This window comes from Crotalus tigris, unplaced genomic scaffold (assembly GCF_016545835.1).
Source record: "Crotalus tigris isolate CLP2741 ecotype Arizona unplaced genomic scaffold, ASM1654583v1 scf7180000017644.4837335, whole genome shotgun sequence".
Taxonomy (NCBI): Eukaryota; Metazoa; Chordata; class Lepidosauria; order Squamata; family Viperidae; genus Crotalus; species Crotalus tigris.
In genome coordinates, this window is record NW_024096536.1 from 914,822 (window position 1) to 942,687 (window position 27,866).

The following is a 27,866-nucleotide window of genomic DNA, read 5'->3' on the forward strand; positions in this document are numbered from 1 at the left end:
GGTTAAGTGTGCCCAGTTTTTAGTTCCACTGCTGTCCGCTTCAGATCCTAAATGGGAGAGTTTAAGAGTAGCATTACTTTACTAGATCAAAGTCATAATATTTGAAAGCTGTTTCTTGATCTATAAACTTCATTTGCTGTAGTTCTTTAAAATTGCATCACATTTAATAAATAATAATCTTATTGAATTGAATAAACAATAGATTGTATTGATGACTACACAAAATTTTACTGATAAAAATCAAGAGTATCTGTACAATAAAAACATAACTCACTGGACAACATAGCAGACATTTCCTGATCTATTAACTGTAAGGAGAAGTTTCCTTTTCCTGAATTTAATCTGTTCCTAATTTACTACGCTGTAACAATGGATGTCCCTATAGAATTCAGTGGATCTAGTTAGTTAATCAGTGGATCAGCAATCATTGTAAGATATTTTTTTAAGCTTGATTGTCCAAATTTTTATGGGATATAACCAGTTCCTTGGCTTTGTGAGGACAAGTTCAAGTTTATATTCAATTTGTTCTGTTTTATTAAGTTGACATGGACTGCAGTGCAGGTATTTTATGTAGCCCCTGCAGATGACTGTGTCAGTGCATGCTATGTGTTTCATGTGTAATAATAAGTACATCTCAATTTGATAATAAACTTCCTTAATTATTTTTATCCAACATTGCTTCTAAACCACAACAATATTTTACATACTGAAAACTAACAGATTGTTGGATTTATGTTACTTAAAAAAGTGGACAAAAATAAATAACCAAATGTTTATTTAAATCTTAACATAAGAGAGAAGAAAAATCTAATAACATTTTATAGTCCCTAAAATAAAATTTGTTTACACTATAGGTATTTTAATAAAGTGATTTGTCTTACTATTCCACGTTGTCTATTTGGTGAATTCATAAAAAAATTAAATTTTAGTTTAAGATGTATGATTTTATTTTTGATTATTTAATTATATTTGAATATTTCAATTCAAAGTATTTGGCCATCTTTATTACAAATGCTTTACACAAAAAATTTCGTGACATCAAATAGCAGTCTCACATACAATTGTTATTATGTCACCATGAATCAGCTGTGAAATAGTGGATCCTCTCAGCCAGTTTTTGTTTCATGATCCTTGTTTCCAGTTGGAATTCTGGCTTGATGTCCTCTAGTGTTGAACTTTGATTCTCTTGACTGTCCATGAAATATGAAGCAGCCTTGCAATGATAGTTCAAAGAAGTTAATCTTTTCCATATTATCCTATCCCACAGGTTAGCAACCTGCGACTCCGGAGCCACATCTGGCTCTTTGAGCCTTCCCCTGTGGCTCCTAACCTCCTCTGCCATTTGCAGAGAGAGACAGAAACAGAGAGAGGCACTTGTACTTCCCTGCTTCTCTCTCTGTCTCTCTCTCATTCATTCTCTCTCTCTCTCTCTCTCTCTCTCTCTCTCTCTCTCTCTCTCTCTCTCTCTCTCTGTGTTTGTGTAAAAGTGAGTAGACTCACAGTGTTCTCCAACAAGCTGAAAAGCTTTTTGGGTGGGGCTCCTCCCTTTGCTGCGTCTCTGCAGGAAACAGGAAGCAGGAAGGGCAGGAGAGAGTTAACTAGCCCAGCTATGCTCACTCAGGAATTCTGGGAGTTGACGTCCATGTCATAAAACAGCCGAGGTTGCCTACCCCTGAGCTTGTTGGAGAACAGCTTGAAGCCAGCTTGCCAGGTAAGCAGAAGATTGGAGAGAAAGAGAGAGAGAGGGAGGAAGAGAGAGAGAGGAAAGAGGGAGAGAAAGAAAGAGAGTGGGGGAAGAGGACTGGCAGACCAAGGGCAGAAATAGAGGGAGAGGGACAGAGGGAAAGAGGGAAAGAGAGGGAGGAGGGAGAGACAGAGAAAGAGACCCTTTTAACATCTAAAATGAAGATAATACTGCATATATCCTTTTTTAATATGTGTGTGTGTGTGTGTGTGTGTGTGTGTATGTATGTAAAAAAAGATATATGCATATTTTGTTACATATATATATGTAAAAAAGGATATAAGCAGTGTTTTGTTTTCGGTGGGAAACGGGTCCAAGTGGCTCTTTGAGTGTTTTGGGTTGCCTACCTCTGTCCTATCCTATCCTATCCTATCCTATCCTATCCTACCCTACCCTACCCTACCCTATCCTGAATCCTGATGGAAATTATTCTCTAAACTGAGAATTAATATGCAGCAATATATTTTAGAACAAAGATTCCTACTCCATTCTTTACTCTGAGTTTCATTTCTAGAATAGAAAATTTTGAATTCATCTAGCTGGAAATGTCCCATCCCTAAACATTTTAGTTCACTTACTCCTAGAATACCTGTCCTAGTCCATGTCCTTTCCACTTTAATGATATCCAGCTTTCCTTAATTCATACTTGTTAGAGAATTTTAATTTCTCTATTGGTGAAAAAATAAATCAGAAGCTCTCACAGTTGACTGCATTTAGCTGATTCAAAATAACTTCTTTATATTCATATAAAAATATTTACAATACTATACTTTCTTCTTTACAGCAACATAACTCAATTGAAGACTTCTTACAGAGAGATACAGAGACAAGCCTGAGACTGGAAATCCAGCTCCTAACTCAATACTCTTTTGCACAGACTCATTAGCACTTTCTTCACATTGGCTGACTGAGTTACCACATGACTCTTCCTACTCATGAATATTCCAACACTCCTCCCTTCATGACAGGAAGAGACATCAGACCTATTGACTTAACACATTCTCCATAGTGAACACTACCCAATGGTTTAGTCATCATGTCTGCCAAATTATCCTCAGAAGAACAATGATGTAAACTAATCAATTTTCTTTTTACAGCTTCCCTGACATTACAATACTTAATGTCTACATGTTTACTTCTGTTCTTCACCTTGTCACCAGTTGCCATTTTTACACAGGCAGCATTGTCTTCAAATACCTTTACAGATTCTTTTACATTAATATTTAAATCTTGTAACAACTGTACTGTTCTCTGCTGCTTTGTAAGGATTTGTCTTATCCCCAACTGCCCCAACCATTGTTGGAATTTAGTTGACATAAATTCATAAACTTGTTGTCTGTACCTTCTCTCTACAAAACTTACCCACTGTTTGAATTGTTGTAGCACCTCTGTCTTTTCTCTAAGCAAGTAGCAAAATGAATACCTGCTATAATCATCAACAATTACCAGTGCATATTTTGCTCCTCCCAAACTGGCTTGCATAGGTCCCACCAGATCTGCATGGACCAGCTCTAGAGCTCTTTTTGTTTGTCTTGTGCTATATTTACTAACTGGGAATGCCTTTGACTTCAATACTTTGCATACTGCACAGTCCAAATATGTTTTGCATCCCTTCAAATTTAGCCCTTCTGCAAAATCTTGCATTTGCTGCAAAACTTTAAAGCTTGCATGGCCAAGTCTTCTATGTAGAACACATGAATCATGCTCTGCAACATTCTTAAATATATGGGAACATTGAACCTTTTGTCCCTGCAGTACATATAGGTTATCTTCCTTTATGCTTTCTGCACAAATATTCCCATTCCTTTTGATGAGACACTTCCCATTTACAAAAATGATCTCAAAACCTTGTTTGTCTAAATTAGACACACTTAACAAATTATGTTCCATCTCAGGTACACAAAGCACATTGGTGAAATATGGAATCTTTGCATCACCTTTTCCGATGACTTTTGCTTTCTGGCCATTTGCCAAAGCCACAGCTTCTTGTGCTACTGGAACAAACCTGAAAAATAATTCAGAGTCATTAACAATCGTTTGACTTGCCCCACTATCTATTAGCCACTTGTCTCTGTTGTTGCTATAGCAAACTTTTGCAACACCAAAATGTTCCTTTTGCAAAGCAGTCCTTTTTGGTTGCACAAATATCCTTTGCTGCAAATTGTTCCTTTGCAAACAGTTCCTTTTCAGATGGTTGTTTGCTCCACAAATGTAGCAATTCTTTTCTTGCTTAGCTCTCTGCCTGCAAAATGTTTCTTCTTCGGAGACTTTCAGTCTGGACCCCCTCCTCAGGAATTTCACCTCCTTCTGGCTGCTTCTAAAATGGCGCTTTTCTTGTTCATTAAGCAAACATGCCTTTAAAGCCTCAAAATTTAAGTCTTGCTCTTTACACTCAAATATGGCAGAAACTGATTCCCAGGTTTTATCTAAACCGTTCAACACCAATAAAACCTTCTGGGACTCAGGGAATTTAATCCCACGTTGTTCTAAATCAGTGGTTCTCAACCTGTGGGTCGGGACCCCATTTGGGGTCGAACGACCATTTCACGGGGGTTGCCAAACAATGCAGTCCGCCATTTTTTCCCCCTTTTCCTTAGCTGTGCTATCCCTTTTATTCTATTGGCTTTTGAAAGCCAATAGAATAGACTCTCTTGAATAGAGTCTAATTCTATTGGCTTTCAAAAGCCAATAGGAATTGTCCAGGCTGTCTCTGCCCTGCTGAGCCGCCAAAAGTCCCATTCTGCAAACTGTGCTGCACCAGTTGAGTATCTTTGACTTACAACCGGTTGAGTAGTCCTCGACTTACGACCGGTTGGGGGTCGCGGCATTAAAAAGGCTGAGAACCACTGTTCTAAGTCCAAAAATAAACTTTGCATTTTATTTAAATGCTGTTCCATAGATTCACCTGGTTGCAAACAGGCCCTGTAAAGTTTTCTTGACAATTGCACTATACTGCATGCAGAAACATTCATGTGCACAGCTCTCAACTTCAACCAAATCTCCTTTGCAGTCTTTAAATTTGCAACATTTAGAAATTGTTCATCATCTAAATTCAAGATGAGATAAGCCATTGCTTGATCATGATTCTTCTGATCAGCAGCTGCAAATACTTTTGGTGGATTTTCTACAATATACCACAGCTCTTTAGCTTTCAGCAAACATTCCATTTTTGCAGCCCATATAATGTAATTCATCTGGCCCAAACGAGGTACACAGCTTTCCTTAAATTCCATTGCAGCCATTCTGCTAATTCTGCTTTGTTCTTATACTTTCTAAACACAGGCAATTTCTTCCAGCTTTAAATTACAATGCAGTCCTTAGTAAGCTCTGGGCCCATAACCTGTTAGAGAATTTTAATTTCTCTATTGCTGAAAAAATAAATCAGAAACTCTCACAGTTGACTGCATTTAGCTGATTCAAAATAACTTCTTTATATTCATATAAAAATATTTACAATACCATACATTCTTCTTTACAGCAACATAGCTCAATTGAAGACTTCTTATAGAGAGATAGAGACAAGCCTGAGACTGGAAATCAGCTCCTAACTCAATACTGTTTTGCACAGACTCAGTAGCACTTTCTTCACATTGGCTGACTGAGTTACCACATGACTCTTCCTGCTCATGAATATTCCAACAATACTGCAGATGTTCTATGTTCCCATCCTAGTGTTTCCAAAAAAACTGTGAACTTTACTTTCAGTTTTGCCTACTATATATCAGCATTTGGACCTTTCTCATAGTGCCTCAACCAACCAAGTTAAACTTGTAAGGTTGTCCATGCTTGCCCTGTCATTGAACCATCTTTAGATTTCAGTGGCATTTTGTGGAACTGTGTTCTTGCAGGATCCAATCTGGATTGATCACTAGCACCAGAGGTTTAGTCTTCTAAGCTTTTGAACTTATGCTGGAGCCCATCCTCAGGGAACTTTTCTCTTACCAGACATTCTGGTGAGGAAAAAGTTCCCTGAGGATGTACTCCAGCATGACTCCGAAAGCTCAGAAGACTAAACTTCTGGTCCCGGTAACCGACCCAGATTGGATCCTGCAACATTATCCTGGGACAGATATATTTGCCTTCATTTGTGAGCAGTGTTCTTCTCCACAGTCCTGCACATCCTACTAATAATGCCTTTCATGATCTGTGACTGCTTATTTGTGGGATACATGCCATTTATATCTCTGAACTGACAACTAAGGGTGATGGGAGTGAGTCTGTAGCTGGTTCCCATAGTAACTTGTCAGTATCATCTTTGTTGATGAGAGGGGAGACTGAGTCTGACAAGAGAGATGTTGTGAAGGATTCTGGAGATAAACCTGAAGAAAGAATGCAAGAATCATTAAGTAAGCATCAATTTATCTCTGAGAAGGAAGAAAGAATGAAAAGAATCTCAGATAACTTCGTCTTGATTTGGCTTAGTATAAGAGGGGGTAGAGGGAAACAGATTTACAAGATGCTATTTATTATACTGTACAAAAATGGAGTTCTAGTACTCCTTGTGCAGTCTACCTTGAAGGGCTGACACCAATAGTCACATAAGGCAAATGATGTGTATTAGTAATGGGGACAGGGCTGCATTTTTGCAATCTTTTAAAATCCTTTTTTAAAGTGACTATTCTAAGATTAATAGGTGCACTGAAACAAATAAGAGGCTTGCTTGCCTGTTGAAAACTGACAAACTCATAATGATGTAATTCACAATACAGTCTTGGGGAACTTGAAAGCACTAAAAATTGGGATTGCAGGCCAAAATCAGTTGTCCCCAGCAATTAAATTTATATCTGTCTCTTAGGAATGTTTACAGATTTTAATGGGCTCTGAATTGTATAAAAGCAAGGAGCATTCAAGAACAGAAACAATTCCAACTGTTTAATTTTCCAATGATTGAATGCAATGAACTAGGATGCAAGATGGAAGGTCATGCTGTAATATACAATGTGTCCCTTCATTTAAACACTAACTTGGCAGCCAGAGTGGTATTAGCAAAGGGAGTGTTGATCGGTTAGAAATACAGTAGTTGATTGCTGGAAGGTGGGTACAGCACTAAAGTGAAGTTCATTTTTCCCATTTGTAGTTTGAAATAGTATTTGCTAGCCACCTGAGAAATTCAGAACACAGTCCCAAAGCTTGTTCATAAGTAAATTTAAAGCCACAAGAACAATACAAACAAAGGAGAGGAAATCATAGAAATAAAGACAGAGGGAATATCTTGATGAACTTTAGTGAGTAGGAGGTTCAGTTATTAACTATTCAAAAATGGCACTAGATATGATTCACAATATTTAACAGTTGTAGACCATCAACAAGTAGGGTAAAATGGAAGAATGTAAAGCAAAGTATGTTTATGATCAGGTAAAGAGACTTAAAGATATTTAAGTCTCTAATCTCTAAAGACATTTAATCTCTTCACTTATGGGGGAAAGATTCATGGGTGCTCAGGATGCATTAGAATAACAATGAAAAGGCATGGAGGAGAATTCAAGGTTAGAGGAACAAAAAGGAAAAAGGAGGGAGAGTTGCCTTTTTCTAAAACTTAAGATGTAAAGATAAGTAAAACAATGGAAAAGATCTTTTCTTTTTAAAGATACAGTAAGAAAACTAAATGGAACAAAATCTAACAAAGAGGTACACATATAAAATACGGTCACAGTGTTGAAGAAATACGGATTGAATACAAAAGTGAGTGGCTAAAATGAAAGAAGTACCTTGAGGTGGTTTTGTCCAGCAATGCTGAATGGATATTGAATTGTAAAACAAACATATGAAAGAGTAGATGGGTTGGCTGAGAAAATCAGGGTTGAGAGATGAGAAATTTGAAAACAAAAGGCATGGACTGAAGTTAAATTTGTACATCGCAGAAGTGAGGTTGATTTGCAAGGACAGAAAAAGAGATTAAGACCAAGAATTTAAAATGTCAGGGGATTGTTTATGTTATGATAGTGTCACAGATTGTTTTGGGAAGTAATAGGTGCTCTGAGATATTTAAACAGAGGCTGTACAATTATATTTTGTAGATTCTGTAGTTAAGGAATATATGGCTGTTCTAGGTCCGAGGACTGCATTTATGTTGAAAGCTTCATTGTTTTAACAATTCTTTTAACAACTGGCCCCCATCTTCACACAACTTTTTAATAAAACACTGGAGATGTGTTGTGTCCCTTCTTGCTTTAAATGCTCTACTATTATCCCGATTCCTAAGAAATCCATCAGGGAGCTGAATGACTACAGACCGGATGCTCTGACATCTGTAGTTATGAAAACCTTTAAGAGGTTAGTGCTGGACCACCTGAAAGTCATAATGGATCTGCTGTTAGATCCCTTGCGGTTTGCCTACCGAGCAAATAAGTTGGCAGATAATGTCAATATGACATGACATTGCACTACATCTTGCAACATCTTGAATCCCTGGGGACTTATGCATGGGTCCTTTTTGGGGTCTTCAGGTCAGTGTTCAATACCATAATTCCAGAAATTCCTCATTCTAAACTGATCCAGCTCACTATGCCTATGCATACTTGCAGGTGGATAATCAGATAGGAAGCAACAGGTGAGGTTAGGGAAAATTACATTTTGTACTCGGGCAACTAGCACAGGTGTCCGTCAGGGCTATCTGCTTTCTCCATTGCTCTTCTCTCTATATACCAATGACTGCACCTCAAGGGGACCTACAGTTAAAGTTCTGAAGCTTGCAGATAATATAACAATAATTGGCCTTATTTGAGAGACAATGATGAGTCTGCTTATAGATAGAAGGGTGAACAACTGGCCCTGTGGTGCAGCTGTAACAATCTGGAGCTAAACATGCTTAAAACTGTAGAGATGAGAGGGGTTTTAGGAGGGGCCCTTCTATTTTACCTCCTCTTAGTATATTCGACAGCACAATATCAGCAGTAGAGTTCTTAAAGTTTTGGGATTCTATAATCTCCCAGGTCTTGAAATGGATGCTTAATATTTGCTTGTTTTATAAAATTTATTGGCTACCCATCTTACCATAGAATAATTCTGGACAGCTTACAATTAGATAGATAGATAGATAGATAGATAGATAGATAGATAGATAGATAGATAGATAGATAGATAGATAGATAGATATAACAAATTATAAAACACTATAATACAATTAAGATAGTGAGGGCAGGGGCAGAGTGGGGAAAGATGGGATCTGTTGTTAATTGATCAACCACCTCCATTGTGATGCTCCCCCACTGGGGCTCTGTGATGTCTCTCCCAGATGCTTCCCAAGATACCTGTCTAGATGGCAGCTTGGGGGAGGATGAACCAGTTCCTGGCACATCAAGAGTGAGTTGATTGATGGCTCCAAGCAGCCGTTGTGAGGGAATTGGCTGAAGCACAGCTGCAGTAAAATACTCCTGAGACTCCAGGTGGGGAAAGCATGTAGCTGCAGCTGGTCAGTTATGAGAAAGAGGAACTGCTTTCTGCACCTGATCCAAGAACACATATGACAGAAAAAAGGCAGGAGCAGAGATGGTCAGTCAGATTATTCATGAGGAAAAAGCCTTGCCCTTCTTGATGGGGCAAGCACCCATCAAACACCAGAAGCTGGCTATTTAGTACTGCAGAGAGATGGGGACGATGCTGGGAACGATGTGTTTGTTTCCTAACTATGGGTTTTCTGGTCGTTGTGATTCCTGCCTCGCTTTGAATTGAAACCATGCCTTGACTTGGATCATACCTTGGAAACTCTGGACTTGTCATGCCTCATGAACTCTCTCATGTTGTGGATTTAAGTTTGCCTGGTGGATTTATTTTGATTGAAAAACTTTCAAGTGCCTTGTGGACTCTTTGGCTATTGCTCTGAGGACTAGCATTGGTCTGTTTGTGGCTGGATTTTTGGTAAAGGGAATTGCTGGGCAATATTAAAAACATACTAAACCAGTTATGTATGTGTGAGTGAGTGGGACAGAACAGGCCCCAAGCTAACTGGCAGAGCCAGGTCTTCAGGTTCTTACAAAAGGTTAGGGGGGTTGAGGCTGACCTCACATTGGGGGGAAAGATGTTCCAGAGGGCAGATGCAACAGCAGAGAAGGCCTTTCTCTTGGACCCTGACAACCAGAATAATTGGGCTGATGGGACCCACAACATGCCTTCTCTAATGGCATGGGAGGGTACGGGCCAATTGCAGTGGGATGAGTAATATTAGAACTATGATTAAAAAGGCACAACAAAGAATGTTCTCCCCTGAATTAACTTAGGGAATTCAAACTGCCCCAGGAATTGCTGATACAGTTTTACAGAGAAATTATTGAGTCTGTTATTTATACTTCAATAACTGTCTGGTTTGATATGACAACCAAATAAGACAGGTACAAACTACAATGGATAATCAAGGCTGCAGAAAGAATAATTGCAACCAGCTTGCTTTCCATAGAAATCCTGTATATTGCATAGGTCAGAGGAAGGCCAAGAAGATATCTGCACACCCCTCACATCCTGGACATAAACTGTTTCAACTCCTTCTCTTGGGATGGTGCTATAGGGCAGGGCTTTTCAACCTTTTCACAGATTGTACCACTTTTAGGATATAACAATATTCGAGTACCACCAGTCGCCTAACAAGATGTCAAAAACTTGATGACCAAAAAAAAAAAGGGGAAAAAGTGATAAAGTACAGGTAGTCCTCAACTTCAACAGTGCGCTTAGTGACTGAACTTACATCATTGAAAAATGACCATTTTTCACACTTATGACTGTTGCAGCATCCCCAAGGTCATGTGATTTACATTCGAATGCTTGGCAATTGATTCATACTTATGACTGTCACAGTATCTCAGGGTCATGCGATCACCTTTTGCAACTTTTTGACAAGTCTAGCTGTGCTTACCTTATCGTCAAGGCTGCTGCTGCTGATGTGCCCACTCTCCTTGGCCAGGTTGCTCATGATGGGTGCAGGAGGGCAAAGTGGTTGGGTCAGAGGGAGGTCCACTCTCTCTCCATGTGAGGAGACCCAGCTTTGTAACCAAAGCATTCTTGGGGATAGGAGAGATAGAGAGACCACGAGGATAGGCCAGGAGGAGGGGGCAAGGGGATGCAAAATGGCAGCAGAGCTGTTGGTGGCCAAGTGCTAAGGCAAGACCTCCCTCAGACCCTCCCTCCCTCCCTCTCATTCCAATCTCCCTCCTTCTTTGCTCCCTCCATCCATCACTACCCTCCCTCTTTCCCTGCCTCCCTGCTTCTCATTCCAGTCTTCCTTCCTTCCTTCCCTTCCCTTCCCTTCCCTCCCTCATTGTCCCATCCTTCCTTCCTTCCCTCCCATTGTCTCTTTCTTCCCTCCCTCCCTCTCATTGTCCCTTCCTTCCTTCCCTCCCTCCCTCCCTCCCTCCCTTCCTCCCTCTCTCTGTGCCCAGGAAGGGACAGGGGAGGGGGAGAGGCTGCCAGCATGGCCAGTGACACGGCTGTCGGTGGCCATGGCTTGAAAGGCCACTATAAATTCCTGGACAAGAGCCGCACAGCCATGAGAGCAGAGTGGTGGAAAGATATTTGTAATGAGGGAGAGAGAAAAACAGGCAAGAAATGCAGTTGGGGAAGGGTTGCCCTCCGATAGGAATGAAGAAAGGCAGCATCCCCTGAAGGAGATCAGCAAATGGTTCTTGCCCACTTCACACATCCGTGGACTCCAGGGGGGGGAAACGCCGTGAGTGGCATGAGAGTCCACGTTACCTCCGCTACACCGCCCTACCCTGATTTTGGCAGGCAGTGGCCCAGTCTCCTCACCGTATGGAGAGGCTGGGCTGGGCGAGGTGAACTGGCAAAACTGCCTAGGTGAGCATCTGGTGCCTGGAGTCCCAGATGAAATGGAGGCACTTAGAACGTGGTCAGCCTGCAGGCAAAACAATCACCCGGGACTCCTCCAGTTTCATAAATCATAGGAGGGCCGAGGTTGGAGGAGAGGAATGGTGGCAAAGTCACCAGGGCAAAGAGATTACAAAGTAGCTGGATGGGGTTGCATCGGGAACTTCCCACCCTTAATTCTATCCAGGGTCATTTACTTTCTTCTGCTGCAGGTGCTTTCTGAAAACAAACACCCAAATTACTTTGATCTGATTATAGCACAGCCCTCCAATCCCTACTTCCCTCCCCCCCTTCCAAAAACTCTCAGCCTTTGATTTCCTCCTGAAGACGAAAATTACCATGCCTCTTACCATAGACCTCTTGTCCCCTGATGTACACCGCGTGGAGAGGCTGGTGGAGAGGCTGGTGGAGAGGCTGTACCTACTTGGGCATGCGCAGAGGCAGCGGTGAGCACCTGGCACTTGGTGTCTCAGGTGAAAGGGAAATGCTTAGAATGCAGTCAGCCTGCGGGGCAAAACAATCACTTGGACACCAGGCACCATGCGCTCACCACTACCTCTGCATGCGCCCAGGCAGGTTCGGCTTTTCGCCAGTTTGCTTCACCCGGTCCAGCATCTCTGTGCGGTGAGGAGAGTGTGCTGCTGCCTGCCAAAACCAGACAGGCTGGGGTCTGGGTGGCATAGCGCAAGTAATGTGGACTCTCATGCCACGACCCTTCCCCAGAAACTGGTTTCCGTTTCTTACCTGTTTGTCGCTGCCACCTGTGTGCGCACACAGCCTGTTTTTTATCCTCTCCTTTCTCACCCCTCCTTTTCTCTTCAGTGCAGCTCCAGCTGACTCTTCCTCCTCCTCCCAAGGCTGCTTCTTTTTTCTCTCTTCCTCTCCCACCCAAACTGCCTCCTTTTATATCCCTTCCTGTCTCTGCCCGTCCTCCTCACTTCTCTTCCAGGCGTGCTGGAAGTGCTGATCCTGGGGCCTTGCCCTAGCAGCCCAGCAGCTCCCGAGGACTCTCTCATGGCAAGTCCTGCACTGCATTGCTTTGGCTCGTTCCCTCCCCGGCTACCCTTGGTTGGGCTGGGCAGGGCCGCGTACCACCTGTCACGTGCCAATGTACTACCAGTGGTGTGCGTACCACCGATTGAAAAACCCTGCTATAGGGCATTGTGTGCCAAGACAACTAGACACAGGGATAGTTTTTTCCCTTGTGACATCACTGCTGAATTCTCATAGATAGTTCTGGCTAATGTATATTTATATTAACCCATACAGTGTGGTTGAAGTATTATTATTTATCCTTTTTATTATCTTCTTTACTTTCCCCTTTTATTGGTATTATTATTTTTACTGTTATTCTCTCTGTTGCTTTGTAAATACACCGAAGTGTTTCTGTACTGGATACAAATCCCTTGTGTGTCTAATCACACCTAGCCAAATAAAGTATCCAATCCAATCCAACCCAATCCAATTGCTTTAATTGCTTTAATTTTTAATAGTGAAAAGCTGTAATTGTTTTTAGTACTTTTTATTATATTGTATGCTGTCCAGAGTCATTGTATCAGTGAGGTGGGAGGCATGGAATTTTAATAAATAAAAAATAATAAATCTGGATTCTAAACAGCAATGAGGAGGGCAAACAAAATTTGATTTAATTTATTTAAAGTTCAAATTGAATTAAATTTGGTAGAAGGCCTGGAAAATAAATATGTAGCAACTTTGGAGAAGATATGGGGGTTGCATCTAAAGATGGACTATTTTATCCTGCTTTAGTTGGATTCTGTATTGTAGATCCTTTAATGGCCAAGTAGTTAGATTAGATGATCTCCACTGTGTATTCCAAGCATTGAATTGTATGATACCCAAACATCACATCTTATCTTCAGAAACAAGGGATGAAAACTGAAGTCTTCTTTAGCTTCATTTCTGTCCACCTGGGAAGATGACTTCACTGAGAGACAATACAGATAGTCCTCAACTTAGGACCACACTTGAGCCCGCTAAGAAAGAAATTTGTTAAGTGAGTTTTGCCCCATTTTATGACTTTTCAAGCCACATTTGTTAAGTGAATCCTTGCGGTTGTTAAGTTAGTAACATGGTTGTTAAGTGAATCTGGCTTTCCACTGACTTTACCTGTCAGAAGGTTGCAAAAGGGGATCACATGACTCTGGGATACTGCAACTGCCATAAATGTGAATCAGTTGTCAAGCATCTGAATTTTGATCACATGACCGTGGGGATGCTGCAGCGGTCGTAAGTATGAAAAACAATCAACTCACTTTTTTCAGTGCCATTGTAACTTCGTACGGTCATTAAGTGAACTGTTCTAAGTCAAGGACTGCCTGTATCTTTATTGCATTTGCGGGGAATAGTAAAGCTAGAAGATGCAATAGTAGAGAGTAAGATGAAATTCAAGGTATCTTTCTTTGTCACACAGTCCATTAGTAATTAATTAATTTCAGCAATAATTAATTCTAAAATGTTGCACTTCCATTTTTTAGAGCACAATAATGGGCTGATTCAATCATCTCTTAAGGCAAAATTACACATCAGAAAATACAAAAGTTGTCGCCCCCTTTTCTTGATCCCCCCCCTTTTTGACAGCATGAATTTTATCACAATGTATTACTTTGGTATGAGTTTACTTTGCTTTTTATTTTTCTGCTGGATAATAATCAGATGTGAGAATCTGGAAAAGTACATATAGTAGTGGTGATGTCAGTTCTTAAATTGCTATAAAAATGTATTAAAAGAGGGAGAAATAAAATGACAGCAGCTTAAAGTCTTCTGCATCAAAGAAATACAATATTTGTTTCCCAAGTGGCGAAATACTACCTTTAATGCATTACAAGATCCAAAGAAATGACAAATTTAAATTGTTGTCTTAGATGCATGAACCACTAGAAGATGATTTCCTCCATGGAACATTAATTTCCTCTATTTCTGTCTCTGTAAGTGTATTTAGTACTTTCAGAAGGGCAATATAAAAATAAACGGGATTTCTCAATGCATTTCACATGGAAATTACAGCTGCAAGATACTAAAAAATTCACAAGCATCCTTGAAAGCATGAAGCCATCCTTCACGCAGTCAACAAAAGATGCTGGGAAGCAATTTTAACGGAAGCGTCCTGCATTTTCATGGGTGAATCCTGCCCACGGTTCTGATGAAATAGCTAAATCCCTCTCTGCCCCTGTATATATGCATCTATATATGTATGTGTATATATGTTTGTGTGTGTGTGTGTGTGTGTATACACATGTGCATGTAAGTATCTATACATGTATTAGATTAGACTGCATTTAAAACTACTGTATCAAGCAGACATGCATATTAAAAAATACTCCAAGTATGATATTTTCTATATTATTTCATTGGGAAATTCATGAAAACATATATTGTGCTTTCTTGCTGATGCTAGATGACGTTAGTTCTGGAATGGAATTTCTAGTTAGAACTATAATAGCTGAGTAAAAATGTTAAAATTTCAATATTTTTATCATTAATTCATCTAATTTGAATTTGGGAATTTTCTAAAGTTATTTAAACTATTTTTGAGGATTCAGCCTGCCTTAGCTGCATAATGAAACATGGAAATTAAACATTATTTATTATTATAAGTGAAATATATCAGAGTTGGTCCTTAATATGAATTGTCTTTTCAATTTGCACCTGGCTTAGAGTTCTGTAAATAGCCATTTCTGGCAACATCTGAAACTGTCCCGCTTTTCTATGAATTTTTCTTATCATCTTGAAGACAGACAAAAAGACTGTTTGTATTTGCATCTGCATTACTTCTGCATTTTTCTTCCACTACCTAAAGGAATACCTTCGCCCATAAATTAAACTTTCATTTTGCTTTCTTTAAAGAAATTAAGCTGCTCACAGACATAAAGGGAAAAAGAATCCCAAACAGCATTCTAATTAAATTAGATATATTTGTTTAGTATGAGGGAATCCATGGCCTTCCTAATATTGGCAAACTATAGTAGAGTCAAAAGTGAAGAATGCAGGGCTTTACATATGAAAACACCTTGTGGGCCAGTGGTTGCTTAACCCTGCTTTAATAGCAATATTAACAACTAAATCAAAAATCTAACTATTAAGCAGGCCCAGCGTTGGATTGAGATCACTTGTCAAGGTCACGTGATTCATAGTGTCCATAAAAGACAATGACTTCCTTGCCATCTCTAAAATTGTCTTCCTTTTGGGAATAAGAAAACTGTGCAGAAAACTTAGTGAGCCAATCATTCTCTCCATCCTTCATCTTAGGATTGCCATTTGGAGAATAACTGGAACTCTTTTCGGCTGAAGGAAAGCCAAGATGTAAAATTTTAGGATTTCAACTAACATTAATTACTTAAATTAATATTGCCATTTTTGCATGACTTAATAGGTAAGTGTTTATATAGTTATTCAAAATGGTATCAGAGCTACTTCTATGTATAATTTAACTGCTTAGTTCATTTTCTTTATGCTTTTACAGGCCATCATTCAGAACAAAACTCCTAATGTAACTGACATTTAGAAAAGAAATTCCATGAATGTCAGAATTAATACAAAGTTCCATATAAGAATAGTAGGTTTGAGAAAACCTATTAGTCAATCTGCAACCACAGCTTTGTCTAGGACACCAAGGGTCAGTGACTGAAATCACAGTAGGCTTAATAGCATGGCAGAATTATTTTTGCATTGGTTTTATCCTATTGTGTCAATTGTGTACATTTACGTATATTTCCTATATTAACATTGGTCTTCTCCAATGTTATCTATCCCATATCTGGGATAGCTTATCTATCCCATATTTGGTAAAGTCATTTTTATATACATAGCACTGGCTTTATTTTCCTCTATTATTTATGTAATCTTTCTAAAGCATGGTTGCTTAGTGTCCTATGTTAATGAATGATTGTAGTGGGAAAAGAGACATTTGAAAGTGTTTAAGTATTCTGGCAAGCTAGTGGGAAAAAAAATGACCAAACGCTCCCTCTCTTCCCTTTCTCTCCATTGCAGGATGAAGATGAGACGTCACAAGCTCTTTTTGACTCTGTGCATGGCTGGTCTCTGCCTCATCTCCTTCCTTCATTTCTTGAAAGCCCTCTCCTATGTCACATTCCCCAGAGAGCTGGCATCGCTTAGCCCTAACTTGGTGTCTAACTTATTTTGGAACAATGTACCAGTCACACCTCAGGCTAGTCCTGACTCTGGGGGTCCAGAAATTCTCCGTACCCCACTATATTCCCACTCGCCACTGCTTCAGCCTCTTTCCCCAAGCAGAGCTGGTGAGGAGCTGCACAAAGCTGAATTTGTGCTGCCTGAAGACACTACAGAATACTTTGTACACACTAAAGCTGGTGGTGTCTGCTTCAAGCCAGGGACTAAGATATTGGAAAAGCCACTAGCAGGACATCCAGAGGAGAAGATAGAGGGAGTTATATCAGGGCGCATAGGCCGTAAACCTCTGAGTGCCACTGGGACAAAACGACGTAAATGGGTGGAGTGTGTGTGCCTGACAGGCTGGCATGGACCCAGCTGTGGTGTTCCCACCGTGGTTCAGTATTCAAATCTCCCCACAAAAGACCGTCTGACACCACGGGAGGTGCCCAGGAGAGTCATTAATGCCATTAATGTGAATCATGAATTTGACCTCTTGGATGTGCGTTTTCATGAGCTAGGTGATGTGGTGGATGCTTTTGTGGTTTGCGAATCAAACTTCACAGCATATGGTGAACCACGCCCTCTCAAATTCCGTGAGATGCTACTTAATGGCTCCTTTGATTACATCCGCCACAAGGTGCTCTATGTCTTCCTGGATCACTTCCCCCCTGGTGGGCGCCAGGATGGCTGGATTGCTGATGATTACCTGCGTACTTTTCTAACTCGAGATGGCATCTCTCGCCTCCGCAATTTGCGTCCTGATGATGTTTTCATAATTGATGATGCAGATGAAATCCCAGCACGTGATGGTGTGCTTTTTCTCAAACTCTATGACGGTTGGACAGAGCCTTTTGCCTTCCACATGCGCAAATCTCTTTATGGATTTTTCTGGAAGCAGCCTGGTACTCTAGAAGTGGTTTCTGGTTGTACAGTTGGAATGCTCCAGGCTGTCTATGCCACCGATGGAATTCGCCTACGCCGGAGAGAATATTATACCATGCCAGGCTTTCGACAGTATGAAAACAGCACAGGTCATATCCTAGTACAGTGGTCACTGGGCAGTCCACTCCACTTTGCTGGCTGGCATTGCTCTTGGTGTTTTACACCTGAAGGAATTTATTTTAAACTGGTTTCAGCTCAGAATGGGGACTTTCCCCGTTGGGGTGACTATGAGGACAAGCGAGACCTTAATTATATCCGGGAGTTAATTCGGACTGGTGGGTGGTTTGATGGTACCACCCAGGAGTATCCACCTGCAGACCCCAAAGAACAAATGTACGCCCCCAAATACCTTTTGAAGAATTATCAACGGTTTTGTTACTTGTTGGAAAATCCCTATCAGAAGGCAAAGGGAACAGGGTGAGGGGAGTGGGCTTGCATGAGAAAACATGGAAAAAGGGGAAACGGGAAAGTGAGACTGTCTTTTGTTTTTTTCCCCTGCCCCATTCTACTGGGATATGTACATTCTCTCTAACCTATCAGACCCACTGCAGACAAGAGATTTAGGGTATGTGTGTGTGGAAAGGGACTCCTAGTTATGTGAATAACTAGGAACATTCCTGTCCCCAGGAACTAGCTTTTTGTAAGACTGAAGAAAAATCTGATGCAGGAAGCATCCGTAAGACATGGGATTTGGGGAGCATGCAGTGGATGTGTGAGGGTATGAATGTGCCAAAGCCTCTACAGCCTTTGTAGTACAGCTAAGGATAGCCTTCAATTCCATTTTTAAAACCTAGTTTCTTCTAAGAACTTTGGCATCAATGGCTGTTCTGCTTTCCTAATATATGGCCACTAAGAGAGATTTTGTCAGTGAAAATGGACATTGAGCTCATCTAGGATCTTTATATTTTGCCACGTGTGTCTGTTATATGAGGATATAAAGATGGGAGCACACATAAACTGGAAGCATAGTAGCACCAAAGAATTCTGCTTTCCATCTCATGATTATGGACATTCAGGGAAACTTTACAAACTGGCAGGGTATGAAGGTTCAAAAGCTGTCTGATTTTGGATATATTTTGGATAGCTAGCCTTTAATATAAGAATAAGATGACAGCACAACCTGTAGCCCACAGATTTGAAAAGAGTATAGCTATCACAGATACACTTCCCTCTTCTTCAGCAACACAATGTGATGTTTACATTTGCAACTTAAACAGGGTGTGTCTAATGCTTCAGAGGAAAGGAGAGATCAGCTCCAGTGCCCGTCTTTCTACTTCTGAAACAGGAGAAGTGCAAAGGTACTTGGCTCTATGATGCCATTGTTTTGAGGACAAGATAATATTGTTGCTGTACTAATGCCAATCATTTGGTTTGCAAAGGCAGAGACGGGGAAGGAGAGTGTCTATCTGATGGAAATGAAATGAGAAGCCAACAGTTATAATCTGGATGCCAAGCATTTATATGTTCCATTTATTTTTGCAGCTTTTCTTTTCAATGAAATATATCAGTGCCCCCCATTACTTATGTGTCTATGGCCCTAAGTCAGGATAAAAAACAGATCAAGGTTTACATTCTGTTAGCTGCTAGGAAAATAAATGAAGCAATGAGGAGGAGTTCAAAAAGAATTTCTTTGTCATAATGTGTTATTCCGGTCTGCACCTCTTTCTATCCACCCAGCATTTTACACTTTTTTCTGTCTTTATAATATTTGAATTCCTACCCTTCTAGAGAATGCAAGCCATGTTGTTTGTGATTTGTCTTTTGCACATTTTGTCTGTGCAATATACTCTGCCAGTTCATCTTCTAACTTTTTTTATGTGGTGTATGTCTAAATACAGACTCTTTTCCTATAGCAAAATTTCAAGAAAGAGGATTTGAGCTGGGAGGAGATGAATAGGACTTTTTGGTATGCGCTTCAAGGATGGCTCCTTCACCAGCAAAGTAATATTCTGTTACTTGAATGAATTCATCAATAGTTTAAAAAGAAGTTATTTTATGATAAGTACAAAAGAGCCCTGAGCTTGCTTAAAATCTGTCTTGTTACCAAGAAGAGATCTGTACTATTTTTTATCTTGTGATCAGCATAAGGATGAAGTCAATGTTAAATTAAGTTAAACTTTCCCTCTATAGATGTTGTTACCTGCTCTTTCATAAAATTAAACTGAGCCAGAGAAGATACATATGCTTTATATTGTGAGAAAGATTTGTCGTGTCAAAGGAGAACTGTTGGGCACAACAGAAAACAGTATTTTAGGGGTTCATGTGGCTATGCTAAAGCAAATGTGTAGCAATAGCAAAAGAACCACTAGTGAGGAACTAAAGGTAGTGAAACACCAGTTTTCTTAGTGTTTCTTCATTGCAGATGCAGGAAGTGTTTTGCCTTCACCCTTGTGAGGAAATGAGAATCTAGGTTACAACTCCATTGCTCCCTGGTTCTAATTAAACTTCAACCACCAGGAGGTCTATCCACACACTCAGTCATAAGAAGTGACAGGAGTTGATATCCAACATCAGAAGGATTGCAAGTTGTCCACTTTGGCATAGGGCCAACTCTTTCCACTACAGTGTTCTCTTATTATGTTGGACTTCATATTTGGAAAGCTGAGAAAGGCTATTCAAGAGGCTATAGTTTTCAGTGCTTATAATTCCAAAGTTCCATTAAAAACAGTAATTAGGAGATGTTTCTTCAGTATCGATAGGGACAAGGGAAATAGAGGAGGTGCTTCCAAACTACTGTAACAGGGAAAAATTGCATTTTTATACTCAGTGAGACATAAACTGGGAGGTTGAAGCATATCTGGGTATTGGGTTCAGGTCAATCAATTTTACTTAAAAAGACAAATAAAATGTTTTTCTATATCATTATTATGGAGTTTCCTAGAAGAATGTACCCTTTCCTTCAGCTCAGTCAACATTGATTTTGACACACATATAATCTTCCATCTTTTGTATCTATTACTGTGCCTGACTTTTACAATGAATGCCCATGAATACTTAATTCACACATTAGCACAATTTTTTGGTTTCATCTGTCATCAGAATGCAGACAAAATGTTTCTGAGCTCTTCTTTTATCTTCTACAAGTTTTTTTTACCCCCCCCCCTTTTCTTTCCCGCATCTTTTTCTCCCTTTATTTTTTTCCCCTTCCACTATTGTGTTTAAGGAACAGATCCCATTCTAAATGGGTATGTTAGCACTAAATTCCTCTGGGACACTGAAAGGACTCTTTGTTCTGATCTCCTCCTCTAACTGCACTAAAGTGAAACTTGAAACTGACCTCTATTGGGAGAGAAAAGGAGAATTTACAGTAAAACCTTTGCTTTAATAATAGTAACAACAAACTTTTGCACAGGACAGCTTGAAACACTTCTAGTATATGAACCATCTATTTATTTATTATATAGCTACTAGCATTCAGTTTCATAGAACAGACTGTAAGGAACTTTGCACTAATAACAATCCTTTGGGCATCTGTTGTAGGGTTGGGTATGGGAGACTATTAGTTTTGGGAAATGGCTCTTTTCTTTCTTTTTTCCTTCCCAGCCATCGTGAATAACTGGAGCTAATAGGATAATGCCTCTTAATGATTGTTGATCAAATATATATATTTCCTTTACAGCCTTTACCTCACCCCCTTCTATTCTACTGTTCCAAACAAATATTCTGAAAAGTATGGCAGCCATACTGAGTAGTTGATAAGTGGTGCCTATTTTGCAGACTGCATTTGGACTTGGGTTCTCATTTGTATAGTGTTCAGAGAACACCTTACTCCTACAACATTCTACTCCTTTTTCAAACCAGGCTATAATATTGGTCCTAGGCTATGCCTCTCTTGAATTGCAAGTGGAGGAATTCAGTGACCTTCTTTATAAAGCATAAATTTCTCTCAATACAGAGAAGTACATTAAGAGAGAGAAGATTTTTATAGTACCAGCTTTTATGATGTGCTAATTTTGTGACTGCAATTGGGATGTGCTCTGTCCTGTAGTCCATTTTCGGCAGTTTACCATAAGAGAGGTCAGGACCAGTTCTATTATTTACTTCTTATATGAACTAGGCTAATCATGGCTTTATTTTATTCTTATCTTATTATCTTTTAATCTCTTATACAATACAGACAGCAACTTAGAAGATTTCTGGAACTATTCTACCACCTTTGTCCATTTCTTCTAATTCTCATTTTCTATGTTCACTACAATTCTGACACATCTTATTTTAGCCTTTTACAACCTGCTTTTAGAATAGCAATCAAGCCCACTTAAGCAAAATCTGTGGTAGCTGAATATTAATGCAATTGCTGTCTCAATATCTAGGAAAATACTAGGTTAAGAAAAGTTCTTCTAGTTAAATAAGATATCTGGCATTAACTGGAGGATTGTATATGTTCATCATTTGATTCTCTGTGAGGTTTTTTTCCTTACTTTCCCTATCTCTCCTACTATATAGCTCCATATTACGTTCCCAGTATCTGTATTACAAAAACAGGAAGCTCATTTTATTTACTTTAGCAGACATACTGTTCAAGGAGATTCTGAATCATTTAAAAGTGTTATATTTTTTAAAAATTGCAGTTGAAACAGACTTTGAACCTGAACTGATATTTATATTGGTTCTTTGCTTGCTTCTGGCCAATCACTTATGTTTTTCTCTTTTTTACTCCTGGTTTCAAGTGATAGATGTCTGACTTACACTCACGTTCTGGCATAGATTGTAAGGGACAAATATTATGTCTGGTACATCTATTAAAAGCTAAATGCTTTAATAAAGGAAGGGGCTGCTGTTGCCTTCATTTATGTCTACTTCCAAGGTGCTATTCCACCTTTGGAGAAACTTTAAAAGGGAAAATATGTTGCTTGTAAGTCCAGTGGAAACAGAGGCCTTAATAACACTACAGTTTTAGGACATAGAGGTAATTGTGTTACATCATCATTGAAGTTACTAGGCTTGGTACATTGGCTTAAAAAGAAAATTTGGCAACAAGGATGCACCACTGTCCTGTATAATTACCACAGAGAGAAGTCCTGAAAATAGGATTTCTGTTTCTCAAGGAAAGGATGTGGGATATCTTATACTAGCAAACTGAAATAGCCTTTGTGGCCCATGTTGGCTAAGGTTTATGTGGGACTTGCCAAATAAGTAGAAGTCCTCTAAAGTCTAATTTATAATACCTATATTAATAATTTTCTAAGGGTAAATCAGTGTGTACATACTGAAATCATTTTCTCTGTAAATGGTTGGATTTCATTTCACCCTTAAAGGGATGTTTAAAGGAAGAAATAAAACAAATTACACAATGAAAGGGACCCTGGGATGTGTGCTTGTTTTTATTTCGAACTAGAACAGGAAGACGCTCAAGGAAGAGGGTAAGAAAACCTGTTTCTTTCAGCTCTGAATAAACACACATGCATATATGGGAAAGTATGCAGTGTTAAAATATTTGTGTTCTTTTTAATGGGGTGTAGATTATGTAACCATTTTTTCTCACAGTTGTGACAGCTTGATTCAGCCATCTATTCTAGTTGTTTAAACAAATTGCATGACAATTAACTTCGTCCCCACTGGATTCTGAAAAAGGCTCCAGTTAGCATTAGAGTTTATAATCCAGACACAGAAGAATGCAGAAATATTATATTAAATATTATATATTGCAATAAATTGCTTAATATTGCTATTAATTATCAAGATAATTTAGAAAGGATATGAGCTGGATATTGATGGCATATGTAAATTGATAAAGTGTTTTTTTCCCATTACAAATAAAGTTATGGACAGAGTGGAAAAAGTCATTGGGAGGTCATTTTACACTAAACTTTCTCTTTCAAAGGTGGGAAGAAGCACTGCTACTTTACCTAGAGTTTTCCACTGGAACATTCTATGTCAATTGTTTTCCACTGGACTAAAACCTGGATCATCTCTCTGTGTTCCATGTTCTATACAGATCAAAAGTTGAAGTGTTTTCAGCAACCTACTCTAGGGAACAAGGAAACTGCAAACATAAGCTTGTTTCTACTTTATTTTTGGCCTAGGAACTATTACCCACTTTATGTAAAAAATATCCAAGGGAATGAGTTTTCAAAACAAAAGTTTATGGAAACCTTTTTTAAATGCCTATAAGATTGTTTAAGTACATTTTCCCACCTTGCCCATAGAAACAGCTATAGAAGCCTAGCAAGGAACGATCTAAATACCATGATTCATTCAACTAAGCCCTGAACTAGAAGAGGAGCAAAAAATACAAACTTTTCTGTTTATTGGCTTGAGATTTGTCTAACATACAAACAAATTGGTGGCTGGGCCCTAACGGCAGCATCTACTTTGAGCATGTGTTTATGTAAATGCTATTTTTCCCTTGCTCCATTCCCTTACCTATTTTTGTCCAAGTAGTAGAGATAGAATCATTTTATAGTGTCCTTGTAAAAACGAAGAGACTCTTGGAATATTTGAAACAATACTGTTCAGAATGGCTGTTTGATTCAAGTTTGCAACACACCAGTGCATTTTATTTAAAGATAAGGACAAAGGTATTTGAATATGATTCCACTGCAACTTCAACATGCTCATAATATCTGTTTCAAGCCTGAGATCTTTTATACATCCATTGTGAAATATATATCCAGTGTATTAAAAGGGAATTCTACATAATTTAACCTGTGGTCAATTATTCATTAGAAGTTTAAGCATTATAAATCATGGATCCACTTCATATATTTTGTTTGCAATTTGAGATTGGAACAGAGATTAACCAGTGACAGCTGATATTATTTAAAAACATCTCCATCCCTTCAATCATTACAGCAGTTAACACAGAGTTTGGTTTTCTATTTTATAAAGTGAAGATGAACAAACACACCACAATGAGTCCTTCTGATACATATAATGATTTCAGACTACAGAGAAAATTCAATTTTTCAATGAAGATCAGCTTTACCATTCACTCATTTGCACTCTCACTGTACCAAGTTTTCCAAATATTGGAAAGATTATTGGATTATTTAAAATAGCAATAATTGATTTAATAATAATTAGCACCTCACTAATTAAATAAAATGTATAAAAAACATCTTCAATTATTAACCAGTTTAAGCAGTCTTCAATTAATGGAGAATAAATTAAGTAAGTAATATTTTGGCCCACATTCCATATTATAATATACTCAGGACTTGTCACAGGAAAAAAGAATGTCATGTTCTTCCAACTCATTATCTGAACTGCTTAGTGCTTTCTCATTTCAGTTTTCCCCTTAAAACAAACAACTAGCCAAATGATATCTGTGAAACTCAGACACAGAGGAGAGCCCCTACCTGAGGCTGTATTCTGGTCTCAGTGCCCAGCTTGGTGTGATCTGCTCCCAAGTTTGTCTGGTGGTTGAGCAAGATGTATGGTCTCAGCTGGCCCCTGACTATATGAAAGACTGAGGATAAAGCCTGGTGACAGTATCAGACAACATCAGGAGAAGGAGTTGGCTGGTGGTCTTTGTGAAAGCTCATCCTTTGCCTGGTTGATCCAGTGCAGCTGCCTAGAAGTTGGAAGAAGGATGCTGAGTGGCTGGAGGCAAGTTATGAGATAGCATGGTTGAGGAATGACTGGGGCTTGAGCCCTCTATCCCCCCTCCCCCAACATACCTCAGGTAGGAGACAGAATGGGGAATAGAGGCTTGCATTAGTTTGACAAGATTGTGTGCTTTTTTGCCCTCCACCTCTGGTGAGAATGGGTTGGATTTTTTTAGAGGGGATTGGCTCACAGGTACTACGTGTCTCATCTGATGCTATCCTACCAACTTGGAGGAAGGGGGTTTAAGACTGAAGTGTGAACGGGACCTTTAATGACTGGGGAAAGGGAGTGAGAGGTGATGGTGAGATATTAGTCAGGGGTTATATTCAGGGGAGAAAACTGTGATGCTGACAGGCTATGGAAGCGTGGGAGCAATGTCTTGTATCAATTTCTCATTCCAACCCTTTGCCTCCATCTTCAACTATTGGTTACTGAACCTTATGCAAGCAAGGTGTTTTGAATGTCAGGTTAGCCTCTAATAATGCTCCTCATGAGATCTGGGATCAGGAGCCCTGGTGGCACAATGGTTAGAAAGCAGTATTGCAGCTACCTCTGCCCATAGCCAGGAATTCAATCCTGACCGGCTCAAGGTTGGCTCAGCCTTCCATCCTTCTGAGATTGGTAAAATAAGGACCTAGACTGTTGGGGCAATATGCTGACATTTATAAATTGCTGAGAGAATGCTATTGCTTATCTGACCCTGGATAAGATGGCTGGCATATATTGTCAAGACCTAGCTGGGCAAAAGTAGCAGTGGCTTACTTTGAAACATGAACAGGGGGTATCAAACTGCAACTCTAAGCCAGAGTAGGAGATTCCTATCGTTTTCTTAAGATCTGTAGGAGCTGACCTGCAAACAACTGTGCTTGAGTCATAATTGTGAGATTGGGTCTTAAGAATCAATAGAGAGTTCTGCTACTTTACTCACCTCCCTGCTACTTGGCAGCCTCCCTGCCTGCTCTGCTCAGTGCCACCTCTGGATTTGTAATGAAGTCCCCCAGGACTTTAATCTGCTGTCCTTGGGGACAGACTTAGAGGCAGTGCAGGAGTTTGTGACCATCTGGGATTTGACTCAGCTTATTGCAGGCCAATCCTCAGGGCAGGTCATAGATTAGATTCAGTTTTTATTTTGGGGTAATGGTAAGGTGACCAACTTTTTTACAACAAAAAGGAGGACACAAATAAATTGAAGAAAAAATATCGTAAATAAAAGAAACATTGTATTTATTGCAACAATAATACAGAATACACTATAATATGATAAATGCATAATAAAAACCATTTGTAACAATAACATTTTATATTGTAATTACGCTTACATGCCTATTAATTATTTAAATGAGTATTTTTCCATTGAATGAATATTTTTCTCAATGTATCATCTTTTAACAATATATTGGAAATATCTGAACAAGAAATATCCTTCATATTGAATTTTACGGCTAGTGCTGCAGCTAGACTATCAACATTCAATCTCGATTTCTCACTTGTCCAAAAATCTACATGGCTGGATTGCGCAGGGGTGGGCGGCGGAGGCAGGTGTTGTGAGCCAGGCGCTCCAGGACGGCCACGTAGGTGCGCAGGATGAGGTGGTGGCAGTGCAGGTCAGCACTGCATAGACCACCAGCTGGCGCAGCCCATGGAAGGTCAACTGCCTGCCGCGCCCCCACCCATAGCCGCCCCGCCAGCACCGCTGCCCTGCCATGGAGAGCTGGCCCCGCGGCTTGCAAAGCACCAGCCGAGCCAGCTCCGGCCCTGCAACCACCCCCCAGCACCACCGCCCACTCTGCACATCCCTGTAGAGCCGGCCCCACGGCTCACAAAGACAAAGCACCAGCCGCGCCGGCTCAAGCCCTGCAGCCACCCCCCAGCACCACCACCCACCCTACGCATCCCCGTAGAGCTGGCCCCGTGGCTCGCAAAGGCAAAGCACCAGCCACGCCGGCTCTGGCCCTGCAGCCACCCCCCCATCCGCCCCCCAGCACCACCACCCACCCTGCACATCCCCGTAGAGCCAGCCCCACAGCTTGCAAAGGCAAAGCACCAGCCATGCCAGCTCCGGCCCTGCAGCTGCCCCCCCCCAGCCATCCCCCAGCACCACTGCCCACCCTGCACATCCCCATAGAGCCGGCCCCGCGGCTTGCAAAGGCAAAGCACCAGCCACGCCAGCTCCGGCCCTGCAGCTGCCCCCCCAGCTGTCCCCCAGCACCACTGCCCACCCTGCGCATCCCTGTAGAGTCGGCCCTGCGGCTCGCAAAGGCAAAGCACCAGCTGCCCCGGCTCCGGCCCTGCAGCTGCCCCCCCAGCCACCCCCCAGCACCACTGTGCACCCTGCACATCCCCGTAGAGCCAGCCCCACAGCTTGCAAAGGCAAAGCACCAGCCATGCCAGCTCCGGCCCTGCAGCTGCCCCCCCCCAGCCATCCCCCAGCACCACTGCCCACCCTGCACATCCCCATAGAGCCGGCCCCGCGGCTTGCAAAGGCAAAGCACCAGCCACGCCAGCTCCGGCCCTGCAGCCACCCCCCCAGTCGCCCCCCAGCACCACCACCTACTCGGTGCAACCCTGTGTAGAACTGAACAGGGAAGATCAAGAGAAACTTACCACTCCAGTTTCCTCCAGCTATCTGCGGAACTAAGTAGGAGATGGTGTAGTTGGGTAGCAG

The 27,866-nt window shown here is 40.5% G+C and overlaps 1 protein-coding gene and 2 long non-coding RNA genes across 11 annotated transcripts in view; 1 reads left to right on the plus strand and 2 right to left on the minus strand.

The window, feature by feature from the left end:
• MGAT3 (beta-1,4-mannosyl-glycoprotein 4-beta-N-acetylglucosaminyltransferase) overlaps positions 1 to 23,432 on the plus strand; it is a 56,444-nt gene extending 33,012 nt beyond the window's left edge. For 3 of the 8 annotated variants that reach the window (XM_039335509.1, XM_039335508.1, XM_039335507.1), the window contains one exon: positions 16,565 to 23,432. In XM_039335509.1, coding sequence (XP_039191443.1) covers positions 16,566 to 18,071 — 1,506 coding nt within the window. In that variant the 5' untranslated portion in view covers position 16,565 and the 3' untranslated portion in view covers positions 18,072 to 23,432. Of the gene's footprint in view, positions 1 to 11,088; positions 12,182 to 15,823; positions 15,948 to 16,564 lie in introns of those variants that run through there. The other 5 variants (XM_039335503.1, XM_039335504.1, XM_039335505.1 and 2 more) reach the window with 4 other exon arrangements.
• On the minus strand, positions 209 to 27,866 carry LOC120304663. 2 transcript variants are annotated; one of them, XR_005555788.1, is made up of 4 exons: positions 27,806 to 27,866; positions 24,952 to 25,166; positions 3,682 to 3,749; positions 209 to 1,213 (listed from the first exon to the last, which is right to left on the minus strand). It is a non-coding gene; the product is annotated as an uncharacterized LOC120304663 (long non-coding RNA). The 2 variants fall into 2 exon arrangements; XR_005555787.1 differs by lacking the exon at positions 27,806 to 27,866 and having other exon boundaries at positions 24,952 to 26,459.
• On the minus strand, positions 5,264 to 13,431 carry LOC120304662. Its single transcript, XR_005555786.1, has 2 exons — positions 12,302 to 13,431; positions 5,264 to 10,734 (listed from the first exon to the last, which is right to left on the minus strand). It is a non-coding gene; the product is annotated as an uncharacterized LOC120304662 (long non-coding RNA).